Genomic DNA, 28,000 nt, shown 5'->3' on the forward strand with positions numbered 1-28,000 from the left:
ATATATCTAGACTCATGTGACATGACAGACTAAATACAATTTTTATATCATTTGAATTAACTCTACTGTAATTATAATGCTAACCGTTTTGATTGTTTGGTGTTGAAAATATTGTATTAAATGTTAAAATTAGAAAATAGAATCATACTATAGTGAACTAATGTTAACAAAAAGAGATTTCATAAGAAACATTTACATTAGCCTAATGATTGTTAATTTGACCAACAAATGATATGTTCAGGTTTCTGTTATATTTAATTTCTGTGTCCAGAAGCAAAGTGTGGGAAAGAAAGCTCTGAGGCACTTGTACAGTAAGGGTCAGGACAGTAATGATAAGTGAAAGGTGGAAACTTAAAGCTCAAAGCTCATCTGTTTGCATTGGTGTGTTAGTTTACATTATCATCATGCATGACATGTCAAAATATGACACAACACAGTAGCATTTAGCTATATCCAAATAGTTTCTAGTCATTTTAGGGTGAATCAAAAATGACAGAGAACAAATATTAGAAGTTATGCTATAGATCGTTTCATAGAAAACAAAAGTTTAGATGATATTTTACAAGTCCAAAGAGCAAAAGCTGCGCTACAAATAATGAGAGAACGGGGACGGGTGGGAATGAGGAGAGGGAGCAGAACCTGTGCTATGCGAACAAGTCATTTAACGATTTTTTTCAGGGTTGTGCTGCCACAACAGAGTACACGTACGCATGCACACACCCACTTTGCAAGTATACAGGACGTTGAGTGACAGCTTTGGATTTACAATCCGTGTCATGTATGCATGTGGTTTTTGCAAACCCCTATCGGTAAATGTAGAGTCAATAAATGCGGAGAGTCGTTCATGAATAAGCATCTTCTGGATCGTGAAGGTAAACGCTCAGGACGCGCGGCGCAGTGCAGCTGGTAAGCCCGTGCGCACCGGAGCGCGCGCAGCACACAGTTGCCTGACGCTTCGGATTCTTTGTCAGCAACTTTTAATAGGTCAACTTGTCCACGCGCATATTTTTTTTAGGGAAGAACTCTAAACTAAGGGGAAGAGGACCTGATATTAACGCTGAATCTGCTGAAAGTGCTACAAGAACGCTATGGATATGTCTAAACGAATGCTGATTTTATGGCTAACCTGTTCACTCGGACCTGTGAGTATCACTTTAATTCATCCAGTTTTCCTATTAGTCATCGGGGTGAAAGAAAAACACTCAATGATTTATCACACCTAGTCTGCAAACAAGGCTGTCAAGTAGATGATAGCAAACAAGGCTGTCAAGTAGATGATAATAAACAGAAATAGAGGGGAAGTATGATTTTTATTAGGCTACCTATTACTATGCTGTATTCTTAAGCCTCCCTAAACATAAAATTTGTTTTATTAAACTGTTGAATTAAGTTTTATCTGACATATATTAAACTGCAGAGCGTCTCTTTAAATTCACAGCACCCGTTGATCTAATCTCTGACCCCTCACAGTCACCTCTCACAGTAGTGCTGTAGATCACCGAAGAGATTTGTAACGCAAATAAAAACAAAATATAAAGGCTATTTTTATAAATCTGCTAGGCTCCTGAAGCTATTTTTGTGACTTGCTTTTGTGACTTTCCTGCATCACCGTCAGAAATGAAATTTAACAGGGCAGAAATTAAATAATTATGTTGATAGCTTAGCCCACATGTACATTTTCTTGTTTATTTTTATAAAATGTATTTAAAAACATAATTTTGCAATTCGACCCAGTGTATCTTTGACATAGTGTCAAGAAGTTCCCTTTTCATTTTGTTTTACTGAGTTGAAAAGTTGAAAAGGATTTTATTGCTATTTAAAGGCCTGCAGGCCCTTCCCTTGTTCCCTTCAGTGTACACATCACAGCACAATTTATTAGGAATATGTTTCTGCTTTGCTTTCTCAATGTAATTCACAGAAGTTCATGTAAAAAAAATACTTGTTAACTTGTAGTTGAGCCTAATACACGTTCACATGATTTCATAAAATTTAATAACAGCCATACACATATAAAGTCTAATGCTGATTATCACTTATACATTTATGCATTTTTTTGCCATTAAAGCACTGGTCTGTTTTTTGTGCATCCGTTTTCACATTTTTACTGTTAAATAGTTAATTTACTGTTTAAATTCAGTCAAAGGGTCTATAATATGCGGTCTAAATTCAGGATTCTGACCTTATAGTGTACTGTGCATAGTGTGACAACATGCCCCAGACCCACTATTGTGAACAATGCAATGAAAAAACTTTTAATAGAATGGTTTACTCACCCTCATGTGACATCATGGTAACAATCCTCATTTCTTCTGCGTTCAAACATTTGTACATGTTAAAGGGATAGTTCATTTTCTCACCCTCATGTCATTCCAAATCTGTCTAATATCTGTCCTCTGCAAAACACAAAAGAAGATATTTTGAAGAACGTTCAAACCAAACAACACTAACATTCATTGACTATTGTATGGACACAAAACCACTGAAGCATTTCTCAAAATATCTTCTTTTGTGTTCTGCAAAAGAAAAGACCTACTGCTTACTCAGAACCTGAAACACCAGGTGCTGGAGTATGTTTCGATTTACGGAAACCATAACTCTGTTGTAAAATTTTGATTGATGTCCCCTCTCACTGGCTTCATCTGCCAGAGTACCTGCTGTAAATCTCATTGTCCTTTGGTGCTCTGTAAAGGACTCTAAGAGTGCAGATTCTCTGATCATAAAGCACACATTTTAAGGAAGATTGGATGCAGCTGCAGGATAACAATTTACAGAATGAATGTTTTTTACAATGTAGTGTGGAAGCCCTGCATTTTTTATTAGTTCTTTTGGGATCAACAGATGTGAGAGAAGACATGATTAAGATGTCCACTGGGGCACAGAGCAGGTATCTAAGCTCTTCTTTTTAAATCACTGTGAAAAAATGAAAGATGAATATGACTTCATTAAATCTGCATGACACTCAGGGAAGAGATGAGACGGTGTCACATGTTAATGATGTTCACTGGGTTCTTCTCAAACAGTCATTACTTTTAGATTTTTATGTCATTAAAGGACTGTTGCTATTCAAAATTTGATGCAATGTTCTCTGTCAAGCTACAGTATGTTCTGTTTTAATAAAGTACCTCATGTTGTCAGTATCTTATAATTACCTTATTGATTTAAGCAGATGCTGTCTGTCCAGATGTGTGAGGTCATGTGGGAGCTGGAAGCAGAGAAAGGGGAGTGTTTGTCCAAGTTGGAAAATATCACTACAGGTATGTGCACTGCATATAGTTCACTATGTGTGACAGCTTTGCATTTTATAACAGCTAAGGGCGTTGTGGCTGTTATAAAATGCACTGTAACCCACTGCTTCGCGGGGCTTATTGCTTTTATAAAATGGTTATTCCATAGCAAGTTTCATAAAATAAAGTAAATAAAGTAAAAAATAGGGGTATTTTATAACGGCTTAGAACTCGGCTCAGCCAATCAGAATCAAGGACCAAAACTGACCGTTTTATAAACTGTGATATACTAGTGAGGTCATGGTCTGGATTTTCAATACGTTCAATACAACCAGTGTTCATCAACTAGACATTCCAACAGTATAATTCCACAGACTGTAGGATCGTTATAAATATAAATATTATAAATATTTTAAATATAAATTTAAAAGTGTGACGTTGGCCTCAACACAGCAAAAACATTTTTTCTCTTCACCAGCCAATGTGCACAATTTCTATCAGACTGCAAGGGTTCTTTCTTTTTTCATCGCAGTGGATACTGGGGTTCAAACAAATGATTGTCGAGTTGTTTTTGGCAATCGTGGTAACTGGAGAGTTACTTGATGTCACATGAAAAGTGTCATTTTAATGATTGAGAAAAAAAATTGTTTAGTCATTGTTTTCATAGATATACTTTTCCCAGATGATTATAAGCAGAAAGTCTGAGTGCACATTCATGACTCTCCCTGGAATTCTTCTAATCATATTTTCATTATCCCTTATCCTCAAGTTTACTACTTTCAATAACTACAGCTGAGTGGAGTGAAGCAGGTGTTAGATAACACATATTTAATGGCAAATTTTAAGAATGCCTGCAAGATGTGATTTGAATAAAGCACTTTAATTAATAGAATCATTAATAGGGGTGTGTGTGTGTTGTCCAGGTAAACCCTACAGCGTGGTTCCCTACCAAGATAGTAATACCAGTACATTTTTGACTTTGTGGGGACATTTTTGGTCCCTGCATGTGAGAAAAAAAGCTTATAAATAAAAAAATGATATTAATTTGAAAATGTAAAAATGCAAAAAGGTTTGCGTGAGGGTTAAGTTTAGATGTAGGGTTCGAGGATAGAATATACATAGTATATAAATCATTACAGTCAAAACATGAAAACCCACAGTGTGCGTGTGTTGTGTGTGTTTTAGTTTGTTAACAAAACCAAGAGTGGAAATCCGTGACCACTGGGCTTGATCCTCATTAAACTGAAACACTGCCTATTTTAGTTTAATCTAAAACTGATTGAGTTCATAACAGACAATGCAATGACATAGCTGGTTGTGTAAGTTGATGTCTGATTATCTATGGGCTAGTGAGTTTTTGTTTTCATTTGTGTAACTTGTGGTTTAAACTTACAAATCTCCCGAGTAATAAATCTTGCAATGCAAATTGGTTTCTTGTGAGATGAACTGTGTTAAAGCTTTCCCCCATGCGTTTTTGTGTTTGATTGGTTTTTCTTTGTCATATGTTGCCTGTTTTTTTTAAACTGATAAAAATGATCAGATTGTCTGACTTTTGAAACACGTTTTCTGTTCTGCATGAAATATAAAATTAAATCAGTTTACCAAGATAAGTGGTCAGTTTAAAGTGTCTAAACTCAGTTCTTTTTTCGTTTAAGGTTGCCCAGGTGAATGGGACCTAGCATGTTGGCCATCAGCTAAGGCTGGAGAGATAGTGACCATCCCCTGCCCCAATTACTTCAGTCATGTCAGCGATCTGGGGGGTATGTCAATATATTATCCCAACATACTGTATGAAGATGCCAAATGTTTTGAAAAAAACCTCACCATTTTGTTTTATTAAATGCAATTTAGACTTATTCAACTTATAATGTTAATTCAGCAATGGGGGCCACGTTTACACGATGAAAAACGGAAAAGTTTTTCCTTTGCGATTTTGAAAAGTTTCACGTACACATGACAGCGTTATCAAAACGTGGATTCCACGGATCCAGGAAAATGGATAAAAACGCTGTAGTATGCACGCCAGGCCAGTGGATGGCGATGTTGTTTTGTAAAGAAACAGGACGTGCCTTGGCACATACACATGCACAGTTATAAGGCAAAAGTGCATTTTAATACCGTTGATCGTCGTATATGTGTGTTTAAAGTCTGGCGAATGTAAATAGTGTGTCTCCGCTGGTCTTATTGGCGCAGCAAATCCACATTTTGATGGGGAAACGTTAATACATAGTCGAGCAGAGAGCTTACAGAACGGGAAGCCGCCATATTGTTTTGGCTATAGAGAGTATGTATTGACGTCACTTTCCCACGTGAACACGCCGGGACACGCTCCCTTGAGTGATAAAACTAAGGAAAAATGGCTGCATTCAATAGGAGGAACAAAAACCGGGACTAAAACATGCAATTATTTGCTGAAACTACAAGCAGCTGGACTCGACGGTGATCCTTACGACTACCTTATGACTTACAAAGGAATCAGGTGTTCTTAGACCAGTGGTTCTCAAACTTTTTCGTTGTAAGGCCCCATTTGTGTAGAGTGCATCGCTTTGCGGCCCCCCAAATAAAGACTTATAATCTTAAATGTAACATTTTTATTTAAACAAAAACATATTCGGTTATACAATGCTGAAACATCAATTCTTTTGTCTGGTGGTCTTATTTTTCTGATGTTTGATTGCATAAAATCTATGATCAATCTCTATATTTCATAAAATGCCACAAAATCTGTGGCCCCCTGGATCCATCTCGGGGCCCCCAGTTTGAGAACTACTGTCTTAGACACTCAAATGTTGCGCGGAATTGCGTTTCCTGATATTGTAAATGATATTGCCCAGTGTTTTACCACTCAAGCAGGCGCGTTCCGGCGTGTTCACGTGAAAGTGACGACATGTGCATACTCTCTATATAATACGCATGCGCGTGACGTCATCATTTTCAGAAAGTTCTGTCTTGCAGTTTACACGGAAACAAAAAAGGCGGCGTTTTCAAGAAGTTGCACTTTGAAACCCGTCTTCAAACATTCAGTCCCCCAAAACGGCGTTCCGTCTAAACGAGCGGCCAAGAGGCATACATTTTTTTGCATTTTCAGTTGAAAACGGTCTTGTGTAAACGGACCCTTAGTTTTGTAACCAACCAGTGTATTAAAAACAGTCACAGAGGTTGCATTGTGTAAGAATTATGTCAGAGCCATCTCCCGATCTCTTTCAATTAGGCTTCAATAACTTTGGCAAAAGAAAAAGATTGTTTGTGCATTTGGGACCTTGTGCTTTAATTTAGCAGAGATGTAGATATACAAACTGTATTCATGAAACTGGCCTCTGGTGGGCATAGAATTAGCTGGGAATTCATGAACGCTGTAATTGGGTTATATTTGTGGTGTGTACGCAGCAAATAGTAATCAGGATTAGCTGTGTGTAATTGCACATGATGTCAAAGTTTGGGCTGTTTGGTTTGAATACTAAATAGGAGACTATAATGTTGTTTCATTAAATGTATGTTGGTTTGTTATCTAAGGATGTCTAAATATTAAATTGCTCTAATATGGGATGGGATGTGAGATGGTGATTGTTTTATCTAGAATAAAAGGCTGAATAAATTGAATTCCTTTATGAGAATATTGTTGTTTGGGTGATTTTCATTTCATCGTGTTTTCGTTTCCATGCAATATACTTCTTGCTGTATCATTTGCTGACTGGACCGCTTTTAGCATATATTATTAACCTGCTGTAATGTGGATTGCCCTTGACTTCTGCCTTCTATTAGACCATCTATTGCACCTGTCAGTCATGCAGTGTGTGAATGAAACCGTGTCTGGCAACTTTAGACATGAACATACACAGCATGCCAGTCAAAGTTTAAATGAACTCCATACTTGATCGTGTTGCCATCTGGGAAATTTAAAAAGCACACACAGAGGAGCAAAATATTGCAGTTGAAGTAATTGAAATGATCGAAATGTCAGTGGACAGTCTCAGGCAATTATGTTTGCCTCGACAGCAGCGATATATGTTTTTCCTAAGATCAGGTTGTCTAATAATCAATAAGTCGCAAAAAACAACAACAGTGTACCGGTGTTCAAAAAGGCCTTCGAGCAATTCTATTTGAAAGCCAGATGTGACATTCATGTCTCAAGTAAAGGTTTATTTTTTTGAAAGGTTTATTTTATTATTAAAAGGCTGTGATACGTTTGAACCAACCACTCATTGAACCAACATATGGATTCGACACAGATTTTCATCGCCTGTTTCGTTATTTATTTACATGTGCATTTGATAGTCGTTTGTTATGTTCTCTGTCACGATTCCAGGTTTGATTTACAACCCTGATTTTCATCCTGTAAACTTTGTTTAGATACATCTAATGGCTTCCAGGTCATATCTGCGTCTCGATGAAAGGGGCATGCCTTTCCTGTAAAACTCTGAGCCTGTGAAAGGGTGCTCTTTGAATGATATCCAAAACATGGATTGAGGCATTTAGATGGTTGAAATGCAGTGGATTTATCTTTCTCATGTGGTTTTGGGAGATGGCAGTGATACAGGCCATATGTGATTGGTCCACATGTTAGTTTGGGCCACTTTGACTTCATGCACACCTCTGGTTCTCTGTTGGGATGAAACACATCAGACTGGGAATGTTGAGTTATGTTTTAAAGTAGACGGAGACATATATCACTTGCGAGGTGATGGAGCACTTTGTGTACCAGAGAGAAGAACAAAGGATTTGTATGGAGCCAGTAGACATGGAAATCCTCATGAATTTATAGCAAACAGATTGAGGCTTTCTGGTCCAATCAAAATAAATATTTTTCTTCTCAGTGCCATTGCCTAGGAAGAAGAGTTAATAAAATCAGTGAAATTTTATGAAATTAGTACCTGTGGGTATGAATTTTTGTCTGGCCCAGATATATATGTGGAAATATCGCAGTTTATGACTATATCGTAGTTATACCAAACCATAGTTCAAGTTGGTGTGTTGTCCACCAGAAGTTTAATCTATCCAATTTTAGTATCTGATTACATATACAAAAGAATCTCCAGGGTCTTGTGTCATGCTAAAATCAAGAGGCGATTCATTTTTCCAGAGCATGGAAAGGAAAACAAGCGTTACGAAACTTGGCGGCACGGAGATCAAGGGACATGTCATAAATTTATGGTGGGTGGAGCTTCTGATGTCCTAACACATCTGAACTTTTTACCCAGGAGCTTGAGAGCAAACATGCAGTCATTAATCTTTTTAACCGTCCTGAGTGGTTTCTTAGGTTATAAATCAACGTTATATAATGAGCTACGGTCACATTGTCAATACTTCTGTAAACACCATAATATTTCAGATACTGTAAAAAGTCAATGTTTTGTCCTACATTGCTTCGAGTGTTTTGGTGGTTCGTGTACGTGAGGTTTCTGGAACTGTTGTTGTAATACGACATGCAGCTTGCGTTTGAAAGACACAAAGGACACACCCACACACCCACCTACCCTCCAAAGACAAAGTACAGTAACCATGCGAACAATAGAACTAAAATAAAATCCATTTAAAGTTTTACTCGAGTAATTAATTTAGTAGTAACTGCAATTTTGACGCACTTGTTTCTCTGAAATGGTACAAGATTGAACCAGGAGACAAAGACAAAGCAGGTGTCACAAAGCCCATTTCAAGCCTTAACTCAATTTTGAGTAAATGTGTAGTTACTGCGCTTAGCCTTTGTAGGGCATTCATGTGCAGAGATCTACTGTAAAAACACCCGCTCGAAGGGCTTGATCAGAAGCTCACTCTCATTCATGTTTATACAAGCACTATTAGCACTAGGGAGCAAATCTTTCAACAGAGTCAGAAGCCCATGTCTTCTTCCTTTGGGTTTGCAAATTCTTACTTTCTCACAGGGACAAGCTTAAACCTGAGGCCTCCGCAGCACGCTTACAGAAAGAAGAGCCCTTCATCCTCTGAAAAAACATAACTGTGGGTTGATTAGCTCCCATGTTCAGTCCACATCTTCATACGTGCCGTAGACAATCCTCATTCTCTTGTTTTTCGGGGTGATGAAAGCATTCTTCTGACAATCCCTCATTCAAAACAAATCCGGACTCTTGCTGCAAGCTTATCTGTCGCTGTCTGGTCCCGATGCTTGAAATTACACAGACAATGTAATGCACAAGAGATTTTGATGATTGGCCATTTATTTGTATATTAACTGAGCTCATATACATATTAATCTGTTAATATGTAAATTCTACTATATACTACCCTGTACAATGTCTCTTATATGTTATTATCCCCCATTTTCTGTAAAATAGTCTTTATTTTATATACACCAAAGAAAATTCCTTGTGTGTGCAAGCACACTTGGCAATAAAGCTCTTCTGATTCTGATTTTGATTCTGATTCTCATGTTTGCCCATTCTGCAATTAAATGACAAGATTATTGAAGATTTTAATAGGAACTTAAAAATGTCAAATAAATGTATCCAAAGCCAGATTGTTTTAGCTACACATTTTACATCATTTATATTTCTCCATACTGTAATGTATTTTAATTGTTCAAAAAAACGATTTGTATTTATTTTATACAAATAAGCCATTTTAGTGAAGGTGCTGAGACAAAGTTGATAATGAAACACAACTTCAGAACTATGAAAAAGCAACCAATACAGTTTTTTACTGTGTGATTGTCCCCAATCCTCACTGTCTAATGTTGTTTATTTTTACCCTCAGATTAGGTAAAACACGATCTGTTCGCTGCTTGCACACTAACAAGTTTTCATCTAAGACTAATGATCACTGCCACACCAGGCAGTCAACTGCATAACAAATGTTTCAAAAATCTGTTTGTTTCCCACAGAAATATGTCAAAGTCACTTTGGTTAAGCCACTTAAAGGTACGGTAGGACTATCAGGATGGCACCACCCCCGCCTCATTTTGAGCCAGGAAAAACCCTGTAGTGTGCTCTCACATCTCTCACCTGCATCAAAATACAGTCATTCTGCATTTTACTGCAGAGTCCGAAGCATATAAATTCATCATAGAATGTTGCATTTTAAAGCACTGTGAAGGAGTTTAAACATCACAAATGGTTAGACAGCCTCAACATTCGACAGCACCAAATTACACATCACTGTTAGCACAGTTTTTTATCCAGTAGTAACAGTTTTATAATCTAATTCAGGAATCTGTTATTTTATACTGTGGATGTCACAAGCAGTGGAATGGTTTGCTCAACTATGCTGCTATGGTTCTTTTAAAAGGGGTAGGAGCTACTTAATATGTCTCGCACTGTCTTCCTGTTGAAGTTACATCAAAACACTAGCATTTAGTTAAAGGTGCAGTGTATAATTTTTTGGAGGAAAAATTGACAGGAATGCAATATAACATAGCTATGTCTTCAGAGGTGTATAAGGCCTACATAATGAAGCTTTATGTTTTTTATTACCTTAGAATGAGCTATTTCTATCTACATACACCGTGGGTGCCCTCACATGGAATTCTACAGTAGCCCTAAATGGACAAACTCTACAGAGCGTGATTCTTAAATTTCTCCTTCGGCAAATAAGAGAAAACATGACTACATGTTAGTCCTGTGAGAGCTGCCGTAGTGCTTCGAAAAGGGGGGAGAGGTGGAGTGAGCTGATGGTTGCAATTCGCAACCTCTCCACTAGATGCCGCTAAATATCATACACTGGACCTTTAAAAGAGCCTAATATATTTATATTTTACCATTAAAAGAAAAAAGTGTTTGCAAGATGCTAAACATAAAAAGTGTTTTACAGCTTTTAAAAACTGTACATTATGAAGTGTAAGGTGCAAGAATATCTTGTGACATTTTGTTACCAGCATTCTGTTTTAATTGACATGTAGTTGGTTTACATCAAACTCTATATACTGGTGTGTATTTCTATGCACAATGGAATCTGCTTGTAATCTCTAGACGTTCACTTGTACACATGCCATTACATTTACTGAGGATGACAGCGTTCTTGCAAATGAGAGTAACATTTCCAGAGGGGAAGATGGTCATGTTTTATTCATGAATATTCTCTCTAATTGCAGACCTTTGGGAAATGTACGGAAAACACCATGTGACAAATAAAACATTAAAATAAGTCTTTTTTTATTTTTGCTTTTAGTTTTGGTCGAAAATTAGATATTTCCAAATACAAAGTGAGACATCTGCATGTGATTTTGATAAGTTAGATTTGATAAGTAAATGTACAATCCTTTCCTCGTAGTGCTGGGAATATTTCGGGAGGTGCTGTTTTTAAAAATTCCATTCCTTTCTATTCATAATCTGACATCAGCATTCAAGAAATCTGGCCTCAAACATGCTAAAAGTGTATGTCAGAGAGGGCATGAATTTGATAAGGGTGACATGTACAGCAGATAGGTGAGAGGAGGATGAGAGAAGGTCATTGCGAGAACACCATAATGTGTTCAGTCACTATAAGTCATTTTCCAGCAGATTTTTAGCCAATGATAAGATAGACAGGACTACATCTATTATGTTTCCTCCTCTACGTGGCAAATCATGATTGCCTGATGATTGCCTTCTCTTTCTGTACTTGACAAAACCAGCCAGGCTGCAGGAATCAGAGATGATTCCATCTAATCAGACGCTTATATCTGCTTCTGAAAAACGCACAGATAAAATTGAATAAAACAAATCCGATCATGATATTGTGTGTTGCATCACACAGGAAAAAAGTGTTAAGATGCTGTTGTCCAATGCATGTTAGTCATTTTCTGTTGATTGTTTTATTCATTTAGTTTTGAGTGTGATTCATAGTGATGCATAATGTGATTGAAATCTCTGGTTAAGCACAGTGTTTGACTGACATGTTCACTATCCTCTCGCCCCATGCAGGAAACATTTCTAAGAGCTGTACTGAGAACGGCTGGACAGAAATAAACCCAGTTGTCATTGCGATTAATTGTGGCTACGACCCTAATATCACGGAGGATGGAAATATGGTGCGTAACCTCTTCTTGTTTTTTGATTGGCCCTCATTACTTGCTAATCGATAATAGCATAGTTCACAGGTACCAAACATGTCTTCAGTCAAACGCTCAATTAAATGTACAATAAAATCAATCAATACATGGGATGTTTATTGTACCTTTGCACTTAATTGTATACATAATTGTGCTTTTTAACTGATAAATGGAAACGAGCTTAACAAATGAACTTTAACCATCCAAAAGTGTTCCTGTAGCTTAACTGGCAGAGCATTGCATTAACAGCACAAAGGTTATGGATTAGACTCCCAGGAAACACGTATAGGATAATGTACAGCCAGACGGTTGTTATCGCAGAATAAACACTGACAGGGTGACACTTGCGTCATAAGTGAATTATTGGATATGAAACATTCATTTGAAATATATGTGGACCTTCCAAAAAACCTGTTTCCTTTTGGGTTTAGAGCAAGACACTAAGTGCAAATGATGCATTTAAGTCATTTGTAAAAATAATCTTATATACATATTTATATTTAATTTATGTGAAATGTTAAATTGCACCGGTGATGACTCGAAGTACCCGGATGACAATGTCTATTAGAATAACAGACCTTGAAATATCACAACTGGCCAATCAGAATCAAGTATTTCAGAGCACCATGTAATAATTACTGATAAATGATACGGAAGTCACTTTGGATAAAACTGTCTGCCAAATGATTAAATGAAAGATCTTCAGCTACCTTACAGTTATATACAGCCACGGAAAAAATCAAGAAACCATTTCAAAATAATTTATTTACACTCTTATGTTTTAGGTAAAATTATCGTTTTTGTTTCATTCTGTGAACTACTAACAATATTTCTGCCAAATTTCAAACAAAAAGGTCAAAATAACAGTAAAGATGTTTTTTCAGACCTCAAATACTGTAAAGAAAACAAGTTCATATTCACTTTTAAAGCAATACAACAGTAAGATTTGTACATGTATTTAGGAAAAGTTCGAAAATGATTTTTTATGTGATAACCTTGATTTTAATCACAGTTTTCATGTGTCTTGTCATGCTGTCAGTCTTACACATTGCTGTTGAATGACTTTATGTCACTCCTGAGGTTTGATTTTGTTGAAATCCAACAGACACTGGACTTCACAATACATCTATGCTGATAATGACAATTTGGAAAGGACTCTTATTGTATTCAGTGGCTGTAGTCATTTAATCATTGTTCACTTGTCTTTTTCTTGTAGGGTGACTTTCTGGGCTCTGTGAGAATCGGATACACTATTGGCCACACTGTGTCTCTTATATCTCTCATCATTGCCATCACCATACTGGGCTTCTTCAGGTGCTTCTTCTCTCGAATATCTTACATTTGATAGTTTTGTTGATCTTATCTGATTGACCTTTTTCTATGTGGAGTGAATCAACATTCTGCTGAATCATATCAAACCAGATGACCTTGCTGAAATTTCTGAAAGTTGTGGCACGACACGAAGCGGTGTAACCCACTGCTTCTCGGGGCTTATTGCTTTTATAAAACGGTTATTCCATATGCGTAGCAAGGTTTCATAAAATAAAGTAAATATAATTATGTTTAGGCTAAGTAATGCGGTCAGCCGTTATAAATCTGGGTATTTTATAACGGCTTAGAACTCGGCTCAGCCAATCAGAAACTAGGACCAGAACTGACCGTTTTATAATCATTATTTTACTTGTTGTCATAAAACCATTAACTATTACTACAGATGGTCAAATTTCATCAAACTGATTTGAGTGCTCATGGATATCCTCTTTATGCAAACGCCGGCTTCTTTTCGTACCTGAGGACGATAGCCTTTCTGACTGCAGCGCTTCTCCGCCTTCCTCCGCTGGCCTCCCTGCGTTGTCTTTGGTCGATATTAACCAATGTTTCATTTAAACAAATAAAAATATCCTATACTTAAAGCCTTAAAAATAATCTGCAGCACATATGTGAATGTTTAACGTGGTGCTGTAAATTGACTTGCCGCACCTAACCTAATGCGGTTGCTAATGGGACATTATCACCTCAGGGGTCATGATCGAGGGAGAAATTCCAAAGGCTGATGGCTTTTTATTTGCATGGTTATATTTTGAACTTAACTAATATTTTTATATTTTGTTACACTTATTGATTAAATACGCTATTCCTAATATTCCTTAGTAGATTACTTAAAAATAGTGTAAAAATCTTGTCTTGTTCTCATGAACCCAATCTTGTGTCTTGTCTCATCTCGTGGGATAAGTGTCTCGTCACATCCCTATACATCCAGCCATCAAATGCTAAGTGCCGCTCCATTTTGCATCTCTGTACGATTCCAAACCCCTCCCCTCTCTGCCGGAAAGAGCTCGAAGAATCACAAACATATATAATTGGTAGCTATGTTTATTATAAAAAATTGAGAAAAAAAATTGAAAAAGAAACTACCTGCCATTCTGTGAATAATACGTAATCATGTAATCCATAAAAAAGTAACTGTAGTCTGATTACGAATATTTCAAAATGTAGTTTACTCTAATTACAAGTTACAAATTTCTTGATTTTTGGAATCTGATTATGTAATCCAGATAACATGTAATCCGTTACTACCCAGCTCTGGATGCTACCAATTTGACATAAAGGGGAATTACAAATTGCCCTCATTGTAATCCGTCAAAATGACTGGTAAATCACTAGTAAAAAAAATCTGTCAATGACGGAGAATTTTCGGTTAACGAGGCCTCTGGTCAGCAGTAATTATGACCCATTGAATGTTTCCTATAGTTTAAGACCAGATCTCAAACCTTCCTCTTTCAGCTTTTGAATCCTCACACTTAATGAAACGGGAACACAGCTCTTGTTGGGTTGTGAATATGTGCTTGTCTATGTGTGGATATAGGAACTGGAATAAATGAATACATTGAATAAATGAATACATCTAAAACGCATAACCATATTATGTGAAGAACAGACTGTTATTTATACTGTATCTTCTCCTATCATTCATTATGCTTAAACAACCCATTCAATCTGTTTCTCTCCTTGTCCTTGGTTTCTAGAAAACTCCATTGCACCAGGAACTACATCCATATTCATCTGTTCGTGTCCTTTGTACTAAAAGCTATCGCTGTAATAATGAAGGATGTAGTTCTATATGAGGTGGAGGAACCCGATGACTGCCATTATGGATCTGTAAGTGGTTCATAAATTTAGCATAAACCAGCACAATATTATTTTCAGTTACACTTTTGTTCTGTTATCTCCCTGCTGCTGAACAGAGATGTGTTAGGTGAATCAAACAGACTTTCCTCAACATTGACATATAGTAAATTTGCTTTGTAAATGCTGGTCGGCAAGCTGCTTAATGGTACGTAGTGCCGAGGCTTAGCTGTGTTTGATCAGTCCTTCGGGATCTTTAAAGAGCACGATAATGACCTCTGTTATCCGGATACGGATGGACCGCGTGTGTACACAACATCGAGGTCGTGTTTGATTTGTTTTGTGATATTTTCACAGTTACGAAAAATTGTGTTGCAATGACATTTGCTTAATTACAGTGAGTCTCTTTAGGTTTTGAAGTCGCGTGTGTGTGTGAGGGTTCATTTGTAGTGTTGTGTGTGTTCTGTGTAGCATTCCCTGTATAAACACTCTTGAAAATGTTCTGAGCCGCCTGGACGCAGCTGCCGGTCAATGAAATACGTCACAAGAGGGTGCTTAAACAATCAAGATAGTATGAGATCCCCACTGTAAACACTCGTGCAAGGTCACAATATGTTTAATATTTCAACTCTGTGGTTCATAGATGAATCAGGCTTAGTTAGATTTAAACGGATTCTGCATTTTTTAGGGAACTTATTTGAAATCAGTCAATGGTTGCGGGTGCTTGCAGTTTTATGACGGGTTTACTGTTATATTGTGTATTGCTATGAGGTCATTGAAGTATAGGTCAAACCTATACAGTAGGTGATAATCGTGGTTATCAGTACATCGTAGTTTCAGTATACGTAACCAGTCAGCACACAGGTGTTGAACATTAACAGAACAGCATACAGAAATGTTTTTTGTGTTTACACTGCTTTTAATGGCCTTCTTTCGAAATGTGTAGCCTAGCATATGAACAAACCAGAGCTATAAACAGCAAAGGCATTCTCCTTTGTTTAAATACACTGTAAACACGCAAGAACACATTTCCTGTTATACTATCCACAAGTGCATAAATAGATCTAAACAAAGCTCTCGTCTTGTTTTACAGGTGGGCTGCAAGGCGGCTGTGGTGTTCTTCCAGTATGGTGTCATGGCCAGTTTCTTCTGGTTGTTGGTGGAGGGTCTTTATCTTCATGCTCTCTTGGCTGTTTCTTTCTTCTCAGAGAGGAAGTACTTCTGGTGGTACATTCTGATTGGATGGGGTGAGTATGTGTTCACATCTCAGCATCAGTGATAAATTGCCCGTAGGTCTCGTAATAACAGCGTACGCTGTCAAACGTGAATGACAAATGGATCAATAAAGTCAAAAGGACCTTGTTCATGTGCACACTCCAAATTTAAGTAATTAATTATTCCATTGACGTCAATAGTAATGGCAAATGTTTCACATGTTGATCAAAGAGCCTAGATGATAACTGGCATTGTCACCTGTTTTACTGAATTCCTTATTACGTTATAGGCTTATAAAAGGCGTTGGGGGAAAAAAAGTCAGTCTAACATATAGCCATATTTATGTCAACGGCATATGTACGAAACACATTTTTAGTATTGTTTTCTTTTTGCTTTTTTGTCAAATGTTAATTTAGTCAACAGCATTACAAGAACAGATTTAGCTTATATGTGGGGGTTTGTGCATTATTTTAATTCAGTTTACCTAAATATCGTTCGTTTCATTATGACCATGTGTGTTTATGGGCAAGATTAAGTGAAAGAAGATTTTGCTGTTACAGGGTGGAAGAAGGGATTGTTTAGGCCCGGGGTTTTCAAACGGGGGTCCCCAGGGGGCCCCCAAAAGGTTTCAGGGGAAAAAGATGTTTCATTACTAAGTTTTATATCTCTTGTTTTGCTTCATACATAGTTTTCAGATATGTTTGCATTTGTATCTTTTAGTGAGATTTTCTCAGTTACTTTTTCGTACTTAAAAGGATGCTTCAGACAAGAAACAAAATTTCCCTATGTTTAACTCAACCTCAAGGTCAATTCGCTTCAGAAAACTTTTGTTAAGACCACAGAGCCGTGTCGAGCAGTTCTTTGATCGATAGATGCACTTTTTGGAGCTTCAAAAAATTGCCCCCCATTCATTCCCATTCTACCGCTTGAAAGAAAAAGGATATGTGGTATTATAACTGCATTATTCTTCAAGAAGAAAGTCATATTCAGTTAGGATGCCTTGAGGGTGAGTTAAACATGCATGGGAAATTTTGTTTCTTGACTGAAGTATCCTGTAACAAGACTTCAGCGGGACAGGAAGGAAGAGGCTGGAATCAGGGTCGAGCTGACGACTAAGAACTTTTATTTATACAAAATAACACACGCGCCGTACGCGCCTACTCAAAACACTTGACACTTCTGTGGCCGAACAGTCTTTCTAGTGGTCAAAGCCTGCCGCTTTACTTCCTCTGGTCACTCGTGCAGAGCCACTCGCCACCAGCCGTCAGCTCCGGTCTCTCTCCCCGACTGTCTCTGCCTCGCTGCTTTTAAGACTCTCCACGCCAGTTACTGGAACAAGGCACAGGTGTTCATTATTTGTGTGAGCGCCACTCACTCACCGCACGTCTCCTCACTCTCTCTCCTGCTGCAGACTTCGCTGAACCACGCCCACCTTGCCACATATCCCTTTAAGTGAAAGTTGCTACAGTACAAATACATTTGAATTGAAATAGTCTGTTCAGTGTATATACTGTACATCCAACAAATGTACCTAATTAAATTTAGAAACAATATGTTATCTTTATAATGTCATATTTACAATTTATCTAACAAAGTTTAAATGTTTCTTTATACATAAAAATTATAGATGGATATGTATTTTAGAAAGGGGTCCCGGTTAATCTTATTTGGGGGTCCTTCCTTGGGATCATAACATTTAAAAAAAACCTTGGTTAAGACAATGCCAGTAAATGTGTGTGTGTTTGTGTGTGTGTGCGTGCGTGCGTGCGTGTGTGTGTGCGTGACAGGAGTGCCAGGTATCTTCATAACAGTCTGGAGCATCACAAAAGCTTATTTACATGATATTGGGTAAGTAAATTCTTCTTTAGAGATCAGCACTTTACCAATGTTTTTACAACTGTAATTTGTTTCTACACATTAATAGAAGACAGAAAAATATGAGTTATGAGTTTTTGCACTCAATTGAATTGGATGTCTATTGTTGTGAATTCTATACATACATGTTTATGTTTAGTGGGTGTCTATGTAAACATGCCATTCAGTGTTTGTGTAAGGGCATATTCCCTTTCACGTGAGCTTAGGATCCGCTTGTTGTTCACATGCAGCAGCTTGTCATGCAGTATAAAGTTTGTGATAATGTAAGTTTGAATCATGCGTATATGTTGATGACGACTACAAAAGCATTCCGATAGTGTTACATGTTATATTAGGGTGAGTGTTTTGTGGTGGTCTACGTGATCCTTTGTGTTTTGGGCTTTAGATAGAGAGATGTCTGCTAATGTCTGTAGATTACCATGTTAATCTATTATCAAGGCTATTGTACTGATGAACTTCCTAGGTTATGATGTTAGTTCACTTTGTAGTTTATTGTATTGCTGATCACTAGGTTTGGGTATCGTTTCCGAATTCTTATTGATTCCCAGTTTAGATTCCCAGTTGAAGTAAAACATTTAGATATCTACCTGTATGGTCATTTAACCTGCTTATTGACTGGTTTTGTGTATACACACAGAAACCATGTTTTGTCTGATTTATTACAATTTGTATTACCATAGCTTAACTACATCATGGTTAAACTGTAGTTAATATAATGAAACTATAGACAATTTGTGGCTTCTGTGCTTTATCAGAATCAGAATCAGAAAGAGCTTTATTGCCAAGTATGTTTGCATGTACAAGGAATTTGTTTTGGTGACAGGAGCATCTAGTACACAGAAACAGCAACAACGACCATAACACAATAGAATACAGTACACAGATGATTTAAATAAGGGCCTATGGGTATAACAAATTAAGAAATACAATACAATAAACATAAGATAAAGATATAGAGAGTAAAGCTATGTGTGTATGTAAATATGTACAAGTAAAAAATAAGAATAGACTATTGTATTTACAAGGTATGTGCTCTATACAGCAGAATGAAATATAATTGACAGAAAAAGTTGTATAAAAATAGATAGTGTATTATCTGGAGGATATAGTTAATATTGCACTTAATTATTATTGCACAGAGTTATTAATTGCACGGTGGGTAAAAAAACATTTAACTGTTCAAGAGGTAGATGGCCTGAGGGAAGAAGCTGTTTTTGTGTCTGGTTGTTTTGGTACTCAGTGCTCTGTAGCGCCAACCAGACGGCAGCATTGTGAAGAGATGATGGCTTGGATGTGAGAGGTCCAGGGTGATTTTCTGAGCCCTTTTCCTCACTCTGGATGTATACAGTTCTTGGAAGGTGGGCAGGGGAGCAACAATGATCATCTCAGCAGTCCAAACCATCCTCTGTAGTCTTCTGATGTCTGACTTTGTGGCTGAAACAAACCAGACAGTGATGGATGTGCAGAGGACAGACTCTATGACAGCTGAGTAAAACTGTTTTAATAGAGTTTGTGGTAGGTTGAACTTCTTCAGCTGATGTAAGAAGTACAACCTATGCTGGGCTTTTTTAGCAATGGAGCCAATGTGATTGTCCCACTTCAGGTTCTGAGAGATGGTGGTGCCCAGGAACCTGAATGACTCCACTGCTGCCACAGTGCTGTTCATGATGGTGAGAGGGGGGAGTGCAGGGGGGTTTCTCCTGAAGTCCACAATCATCTCCACTGTTTTAAGCGTGTTCAGCTCCAAGTTGTTATGTCTGCACCAGACAGCCATCTGCTCAACCTCCTGTCTGTACGCAGACTCATCACCATAATGGATTAGGCCAATGAGTGTGGTGTCATCTGGGAACTTCAGAAGTCTGACAGAAGGGTCCTGGGCAGTGCAGTCATTAGTGTACAGGGAGAAGAGCAGTGGGGAGAGAACGCACCCCTGGGGGGCGCCAGTGCCGATTGTGCGGGTGCTGGATGTGAGTTTCACCATTCTCACTAACTGTTGCCTGTCTGTAGGAAAGCTGGTGATCCACTGACAGATAGAGCCAGGAACAGATAGCTGGGTTAACTTCGTCTGGAGCAGTGATGGGATGATGGTGTTGAAAGCGGAGCTGAAGTCCACAAACAGGATCCTCACATAGGTCCCTGGTCTATCCAGATGTTTCAGGACAAAATGCAGCCCCATGTTAACTGCATCCTCAACAGACCTGTTTGCTCTGTAGGCAAACTGCAGGGGGTCCAGTAAGGGTTCTGTGATGTCCTTCAGATAGGCTAGTACCAGTCTCTTGAATGACTTCATAAACACAGATGTGAGAGCGACGGGTCTGTAGTCATTCAGTCCTGTGATTTGGGGTTTCTTTGGGATGGGGATTATGGTGGAGCTCTTGAAACAGGAAGGAACTGTGCACAGCTCCAGTGATCTGTTGAAGATCTGTGAGATGATGAAGGCCAGTTGAATAGCACAGCTTTTAAGACAGGCTGGGGAGATACCATCTGGGCCTGGTGCTTTTCTTGTCTTTTGTTTCCTCAAGACTCGGCACACATCCTCTTCACTGATCTGAAGTGCAGGAGGTGGGGTGACTGAAGGTGATAGGTGTTGTGTAGAGAGAATGTCAGAGTTGGTGTGAGGTGTAAAGTTAGGCCTTTCCACACAGACGCAGGGTCGTTGGCTGAAAACCGGTTTTACAACTTTTTAGAGTAGTTTCTCTTAGCCACTCTGATCTCCTTTGTCATGTGTTTGTGTGGCTATCACAAGTTAACACGTGCACATTTCTGAAAATATGCACACAGGAATTGATAAGAGGAATTGAAATTTTAGTTTCAAGTATCCGATTCCTATTCCTATCGATCCCGATTCCTAGCCTTTTGATTCCGATTCTCAATCAATTCCGGTTTTCAATACCCAACCCTACTGATCACCTGCTATAAAATAAGAGCGGGTCTGTTTTTACACTTCACTTGCTTGAAGACCTGCTGACTAAATACTCCAGAGGGGTTTCATTTTGTTTATATTTTCCGACTGAACAACTGAACCGAAACTACCTCAGAAGTGTATGTGGTCGTATACTGCAAATTAAAGGCAAAGAAACTTCTGTTGACTCTACTCTCTGACTGGGGTTCTGTGGCTGTCAATAACATCCAAATTGGCATTCAGTGGGGCAATCCCCAACATCTATGGTCGATAGATAAGATACCACTGACATTGTAAATCTTGTTTCAACACATTTTACTTAAGGCTGTTCCTTGTGATGATAAATGACATGCCTACGTAGTGGGCCTTGCCTACATATGCAGTAAAGAAACTGCAAAAATGTATGATATTTTCATTGTCACATATATTTTTATTCATTGATTTGTATTGATTTATGTTTGTATTGAATGATCATATGTGCTTTCAAATCTACAGCTCTGTAAAATTTGTGTGGCTAGTTAGATGTAGGACCCACATCACTTGAAAAATATAAATATGATCTCAATGTGATGTGATTTTTTTTAAAATCTTTTATTCATTTTATTTAAACAAATTTGTTTAGAATAGAGTATTAACATAGTGTGTCTGGTCTTGAAAATGGACAAAATCAGTTTTATTCTACTGATATTGTGTCCTTTTGACAGATGCTGGGATTTTATTGATGATGATCTGTGGTGGATTATTAAAACTCCTACTTTGATAACTATAATGGTGAGAATCCTCAGCAACAGAAAGATAATTTCATTACATTCTTCTTATAGGGAATTAAAATGAAATGCAGCACAATCTAATTCAAATGGTGCCTAATCTGCTTTGCTGTTTTTTTAGATGAACTTCATTCTGTTTATTTGTATAATCCGAATACTTCGTCAGAAAATCAGCTGCCGAGATATTGGGAGAAATGATTCACATCAGTACTCGTGAGTGTGTTCAAGACATATCATATGCCCAACACAAAATGATGCTCAATATATTCCACCCTGTGTTGTTTCTTTTTTTTTTCAGGAGATTGGCAAAATCAACTCTACTTTTGATTCCTCTGTTTGGAATCAACTATATAATCTTTGCCTTTATGCCTCATCACATACAGTCTTACCTGCGTTTGGTGTTTGACTTGATCCTGGGGTCCTTTCAGGTAGGCAGCAGGAGACAAGAACAGACACACAAACATGTTTTTGCCCGCAGTTACTATATACCCACAGTTTGGCAATAGAATACTAAGTATGGCCACAGTGATAGACTCACCGTGGGATCTGCCAGCTTGCCTCAACCCCAGACATCCCCAGTGATATACAGTATATTTACTCAGTGTTTGTTCAGCCAGACGAAAAGGTTGGGTGAGGATAGACAAAAATGGGCATAAATAGTTCAGGATGGACCATTTATCTTTTTCCAAAGACATTCATATAAATGATTTGTTAAATATAACTATTGTATTTTTTGCTGAATTAAGTTCCATTTATTGATCAATGAAACTGAAGAGAAAAGTAGAAATATCTATAAATATGAAACATATTTGGAATTTGGGTTGGAATTGTTGGAATCAGGATTTGAAAAATATATTTATATAAAATTATTTGTCTATAAAGCATCAGAGAAAAAGACTTTCAGAGTTTTAAAAATGGGCTTGTTGAAGAACTATAAGACTTGATTTCAGCTAAATTTACATATGCATTTGGCTGATGTTTTATCCGATGGTGACTAGTTACAGTAACACCGCATACTAACCAAACGCGACGCGATGAGATCCCTGCGATAACCCCTTGTTCACATTACCAGCGACAAAGCGACATGATTCCATTTATTTCAATAGAGAGCTGGTGACTTCCGGTGACACGAGCAGTCGCAACCGTTGGCAACTGGATGGGCGTGTCTAGCGAGGCGACAAAGTTGAGATCTTCAACTTCATACAAATGTAGAGCGACTTTCAGAAGTGACAGCCAATAGGAAGATGATAGAGCCAACGTGATCAGTGGATGTCGTCACTCAGGCAACCATTAGTGGGAACGCCCACTGGCGACTTGCAGCGTCGTTTATAATCTGAACGCAGCATTAGCAATTTGTTTGTCCATACCGACCGCAAAAAAGGGGCGGGTCGCGACAATCAATCACAAAACACAGCCAATCAGAACAGTTTTTCTCTGTCCACGCAGCACGCTGTAGCTAAAGAGTGCAGAAAGAGAGATACATCCTGTTCTCGTGACTTCATGAACTTGCATCGAATGAGATTGTTGTGTGGGCGGAGCTGTCAGCCGCAACGTCGCAGAAATAGATCATTGCTCGTCGCGCAGCGCTGTCGCAGCTATTTAGGACAAAACCTCGGCTTAACATGGAAAAGTTACCTTTTATCGCGTATCGCGTTTGGTTAGGACACGGTTACAGTTTAGATAAAGTATCGTGGATTATTACTTTTGTTCGCTGAAACTCTAATCGATTTTCCTCTCCCCTTTTCCTTTAGGGATTTTGTGTTGCTGTCCTGTATTGTTTTCTAAATGGAGAGGTAATATCAATATCTATAAATATGTAAAATATATGTAATCTGGAATTTATAATTATATTTTTAATTATAAAATATAAAAGTACATTATCTGTCAAAAGAGAATGTTATGGATCTTCATTTCTAACCATTTAACAAAAGGGTGAAATGCATTGAATTTAAGGGATAATCCATGGCTGTTTTGAATCCATAGGATTTTAATGCACGGTGGAGGCCAAGATCCACCCGACGCAAAGCTAGCCGTGGACTATCCTGCTTGTACCATTGTCATTTGACAAGTTAAAGCTGTTATTGATGTTTACGGTGTAATTTTTGATCAGACAGGTGAAAATGATTTTCGTCAGTTCATTTCAAACAAACTGACTGGAACTACCCCTGCATTAAACGGTTTTAATGCACACCTTTCAGCCAATCAGAATCAAGTACTCAAACAGACCTTGATATAATGAAATGTAATTCTTTATAAAACCATTTTTTATTATGTAGTATGTGTTTTATTACTCTGGAAGTCAATGGTGCCCCAGAAATCTCACTTTTATAACATTTTTTCCAAATATCTTTCTTTGTGTACAACCCAACAAAGAAATGTATACAGGTTTGTAACAACTTGAGAATAAGTAATTCATGGCAGAATTTTCTTTTTTTGAGTGGAGTATCCCTTGAAAGAGTCCCAGAATGCATGTGTCAACATAGCAAGGCTGTGCAGGACTCTAATTTTGTTCAAGAATGGCTAATTTGAAGAAGACGTTTGAGATTTTATCCCAAACACTAAACAACAACTGCACCTCCTTTTAATCAAAATATGCATTTTATACCATGGTCTGTTTGAATACGTGATTCTGATTGGCTGGAAGGTGTGCATTAAAACCCTTTAACGCACAGGTAGCTCCAGTAAGTTTGATTACATTTGAAATGTAACTGACAAAATCACTGTAATTTTCACCTGTTTGATCTAAAATTTCACTGTAAACATCAATAAAAGATTTAAGTTGGCAAATGACCATGCAAGTTAACTCCGCTTCGCGTCGGGTGGTTCTTAACCTCCACGTCGTGCATTAAAACCCTTTAACGCATGGCTAGCTGTGGATTATCCCTTACTTAAATCATTTCTTTCAGTTATATATTTTTTAAATGTTCATTAAGTAAAACAAACACGTATCTTTCAAATGTTTAACACCTCTAGGCCAAAAAAAGCATTAAATAGGCCCTATATACCATATTACAAATAAGTAGAGGTGAAACTAGCCAAACTCTTGACAGGTAGTGTGTTGTGGCTACTTTGTTTGTTCTCTCTGAGTGTGTTCATATGCTAACAATGTGTTCATATCAAATCCTGGTCTTGTCCTAACACAGGTTCAGTCTGAGATCAAGCGAAAGTGGAGGCGGTGGCACATGCAGAGGTTTCTAGGAGCTGACACCAAGTACCAGCAGCCCTCAATGGGAAGCAATGGCATCAACTTCAGCTCCCAAATCACCATGATGACCAAAAACAGCCCCGCCACACGACGGGCCTCCACCTGCCAAGATGATTTCTCCACCGTCTGAGCGACGCTCCATCAAAGATGAGAGACAGAGGCCAACGTGTCTGTGCTCTACACACACAGGAGCACTACCACCCACATCTCAATCATGTCCAAGGTTGCAGCTCAATTCCTGCTCAGTGGGAACATGCAGGACGGCGATCACCTCAGTGCTCATGGAGTCTGATTGGCATGTGATGTACATGAACCGTTTAGTCATGGTGATGTATATTCATAACCATGACGTTTATCAGAAGAGAACTCAGATGAAAGATGGGGAAATACAAGTACCGTTTGTATGTTTTTAGCAGACTACTGATTCAAAACAACACAGTCTGAAGTAAAAGTACTATATCCGTTCAAAGAGCAAGTTCTGGATCTTCAGTTCTAACCAAGCTACAGACTGTTGCTTAAGAAATGGAAATTTAATGCATGAGGTGAAAGATGTATGTTTGATTTGTGAAACAGTCTGCCGTACACAAAAAAGGTATGTGCATTTATTCTCTGCATTAGTGTTTGCTGTGTGCCTGTGATGGCATACTGCTCTGTTGTTCTGCTCTCCCCTGCCCTCATTATGCTGCTTAAGATTCCTCAGACTCCTAATAACCTGAAAAACGGAGCCGTGTCCCTTATTTTTGTCTCTTTACTTATTCCAGGGTGAATTAATGTGACAATCTGACATTCTGCTAACATCCTGCTTTTGTATCCTACCAATTTGTGTCATGTGATTCTGTTTCAGTGAACATGCATATTAAGAGAATCCTCGCTTATTGAGAGCCTTTTTTCATTTCACTGCAGATGTATAGTGTGTCACTATATATGGTGTTTTATGGTAATGATTTGTAGTTCAGCGAAAATGTACAGTTCAGTTCTGTGAAATATGTGAAAGTTGGGTTGTGTAACTGTGCATGTATTCCATATGTTGACAGTTCTCTGAAATGTTTTCTTTTTATCAGAATGTTCTTCTTAAAAGATGATTTTTAGAACAAAATGTCTGACGAAAGTGTAGTGTTATTCATATCTGTTGCTGCTGGCATGCCCGTCATGTTTGCATACAGTTCTTTTACCTCAGTGTAAGATAACAGTCAAGAAAAAGTGTCTCGGAAATTGTTGTTTTTTCAACGTATCTTGTAGATTTTTTTAGTTTTAGAATGAATACAAATTAATCGTACATTATACCTTAGTACGTCTTTGCTCTTTTAGAGTATTTAAGTGTATGCTGGTGGCTGCTGGTAGGTACACTTTTGGCATTTGACTTTTGCAAAAAAATATTAGAAGCACACATTTATATAATCATCTGTGCATTTATTGTGAAAACTAAAGTACTGTATTACTAAATATTAATGCGGAAAGTAGTTTCCTTCCAAGATATTGACCCCTTCTCTTTAGAACCCAACAATTAAAATGTCTCATTTTATAAAATTTAAACCATGTACATATGTCTAAATATTTTGTAATATGGAAGAATATATATTTCTGCATGTAGTGTGTATACTTTTTTTTTTTTTTACAAATTGTCATTAACATTACCAAGCAATTTAATTTAAGATGACAAAAGAATCTGCCAAAGACAGTTTCTTATCAAATAGCTGATTCTCACATACATGGCTCCAAAACGTGTCTTAACATAATGTACTGTATGAGTTCTGGCATTGACTCAACAAAATATTTGTATTCATTGAGGAGCTCTTCTAATGTTACAAAGATCTTCATGTTGACTCCGGCCTGAGACATCACTGTTAGGATGACATTCAAATCTTATCCAAAAAAAGACACAAAGCGAAGGAAACAGGAGTGTTAGATAAAATGAAAAGTCAGGGAGATGTTATCTTTGTTTACTTCCCCTCTGGAACACATCTGTTATGTATCTACCAAATCCCATTTTATCATTGTAACTCCCCCCGTCCCTTTGTGTATCTCATATAACATTTTAGAAGCGTGAATACCAGTAAACACTGATTATTCCAGCATACAGATTACTTTAAATTTACAAAGACGGATCTCTAACAAATAAACAAAATGTTTGAATGTTGTTAGATTTGCACAGAGGAGCCAACGGGAGGCTCATTTGACTTTTATTTAAATGAATAGACTCCCATGCTGGAAACCCACAATGCTAACTAGTTAAAATAATGATGAATTATATAAGCTATAAACCATTTTCATGTCAACACCAAACTACAACATGACATTAAAGGATGTAATGAGCTGTTAAATGTCTGAAACTCATCAATGTAAAAAAACTTAACCAATGGTTAAATAAATATAAAGTATGTGTTGTTTTGAAAACATGACAGGTCATGAATAAATTCATAACTCCTTTTTACAATTACAAACAAATTGAGAGATGTTTGGAAGTCTGATGTTTAACAAAGTTTTTATAGAGCCTATGATTTATGGATATTTGTGCAATACAGTAGACTGCATTGAAATCACCTTAGGATTTATGGCCATTCTGATCTAGTGTTATCGTTTGTCACACACAGAACAAAAAATTACCACATGTTCTAAAATGATGCGTAATAACATGAACAGAAGGAGCATTATTTTCATACCTGCCATAGTGGGGGAAGGATTGCTAACTTGTGAATGGACCTTAAA

At 37.6% G+C, this 28,000-nt stretch overlaps 1 protein-coding gene across 1 annotated transcript; it reads left to right on the plus strand.

Annotated features, from left to right (window-relative positions):
* The first annotated feature begins 634 nt into the window (after nt 1-634).
* On the plus strand, nt 635-27,997 carry vipr1a (vasoactive intestinal peptide receptor 1a). The gene is made up of 13 exons (XM_057333223.1): nt 635-1,142; nt 3,167-3,254; nt 4,880-4,984; nt 12,077-12,183; nt 13,421-13,518; nt 15,231-15,363; nt 16,424-16,577; nt 18,333-18,393; nt 22,027-22,093; nt 22,211-22,302; nt 22,388-22,517; nt 23,841-23,882; nt 25,233-27,997. Exons 1-13 carry the CDS (start codon nt 1,089-1,091, stop codon nt 25,422-25,424), a joined length of 1,323 nt encoding a protein of 440 aa, XP_057189206.1. The 5' UTR covers nt 635-1,088; the 3' UTR covers nt 25,425-27,997.
* The last annotated feature ends 3 nt before the right edge of the window (nt 27,998-28,000 follow it).

This window comes from Triplophysa rosa, linkage group LG5 (genome assembly GCF_024868665.1).
Source record: "Triplophysa rosa linkage group LG5, Trosa_1v2, whole genome shotgun sequence".
Taxonomy (NCBI): domain Eukaryota; kingdom Metazoa; phylum Chordata; class Actinopteri; order Cypriniformes; family Nemacheilidae; genus Triplophysa; species Triplophysa rosa.

Bases quoted from the DNA above. Each gene is read 5' to 3' on its own strand.
- vipr1a (XM_057333223.1), top strand. From the start codon at position 1,089: ATGGATATGTCTAAACGAATGCTGATTTTATGGCTAACCTGTTCACTC. The intron at 15,364-16,423 runs GTAAGTGGTTCA...CTTGTTTTACAG, and splicing joins ATGACTGCCATTATGGATCT to GTGGGCTGCAAGGCGGCTGT. The intron at 18,394-22,026 runs GTAAGTAAATTC...TCCTTTTGACAG, and splicing joins GCTTATTTACATGATATTGG to ATGCTGGGATTTTATTGATG.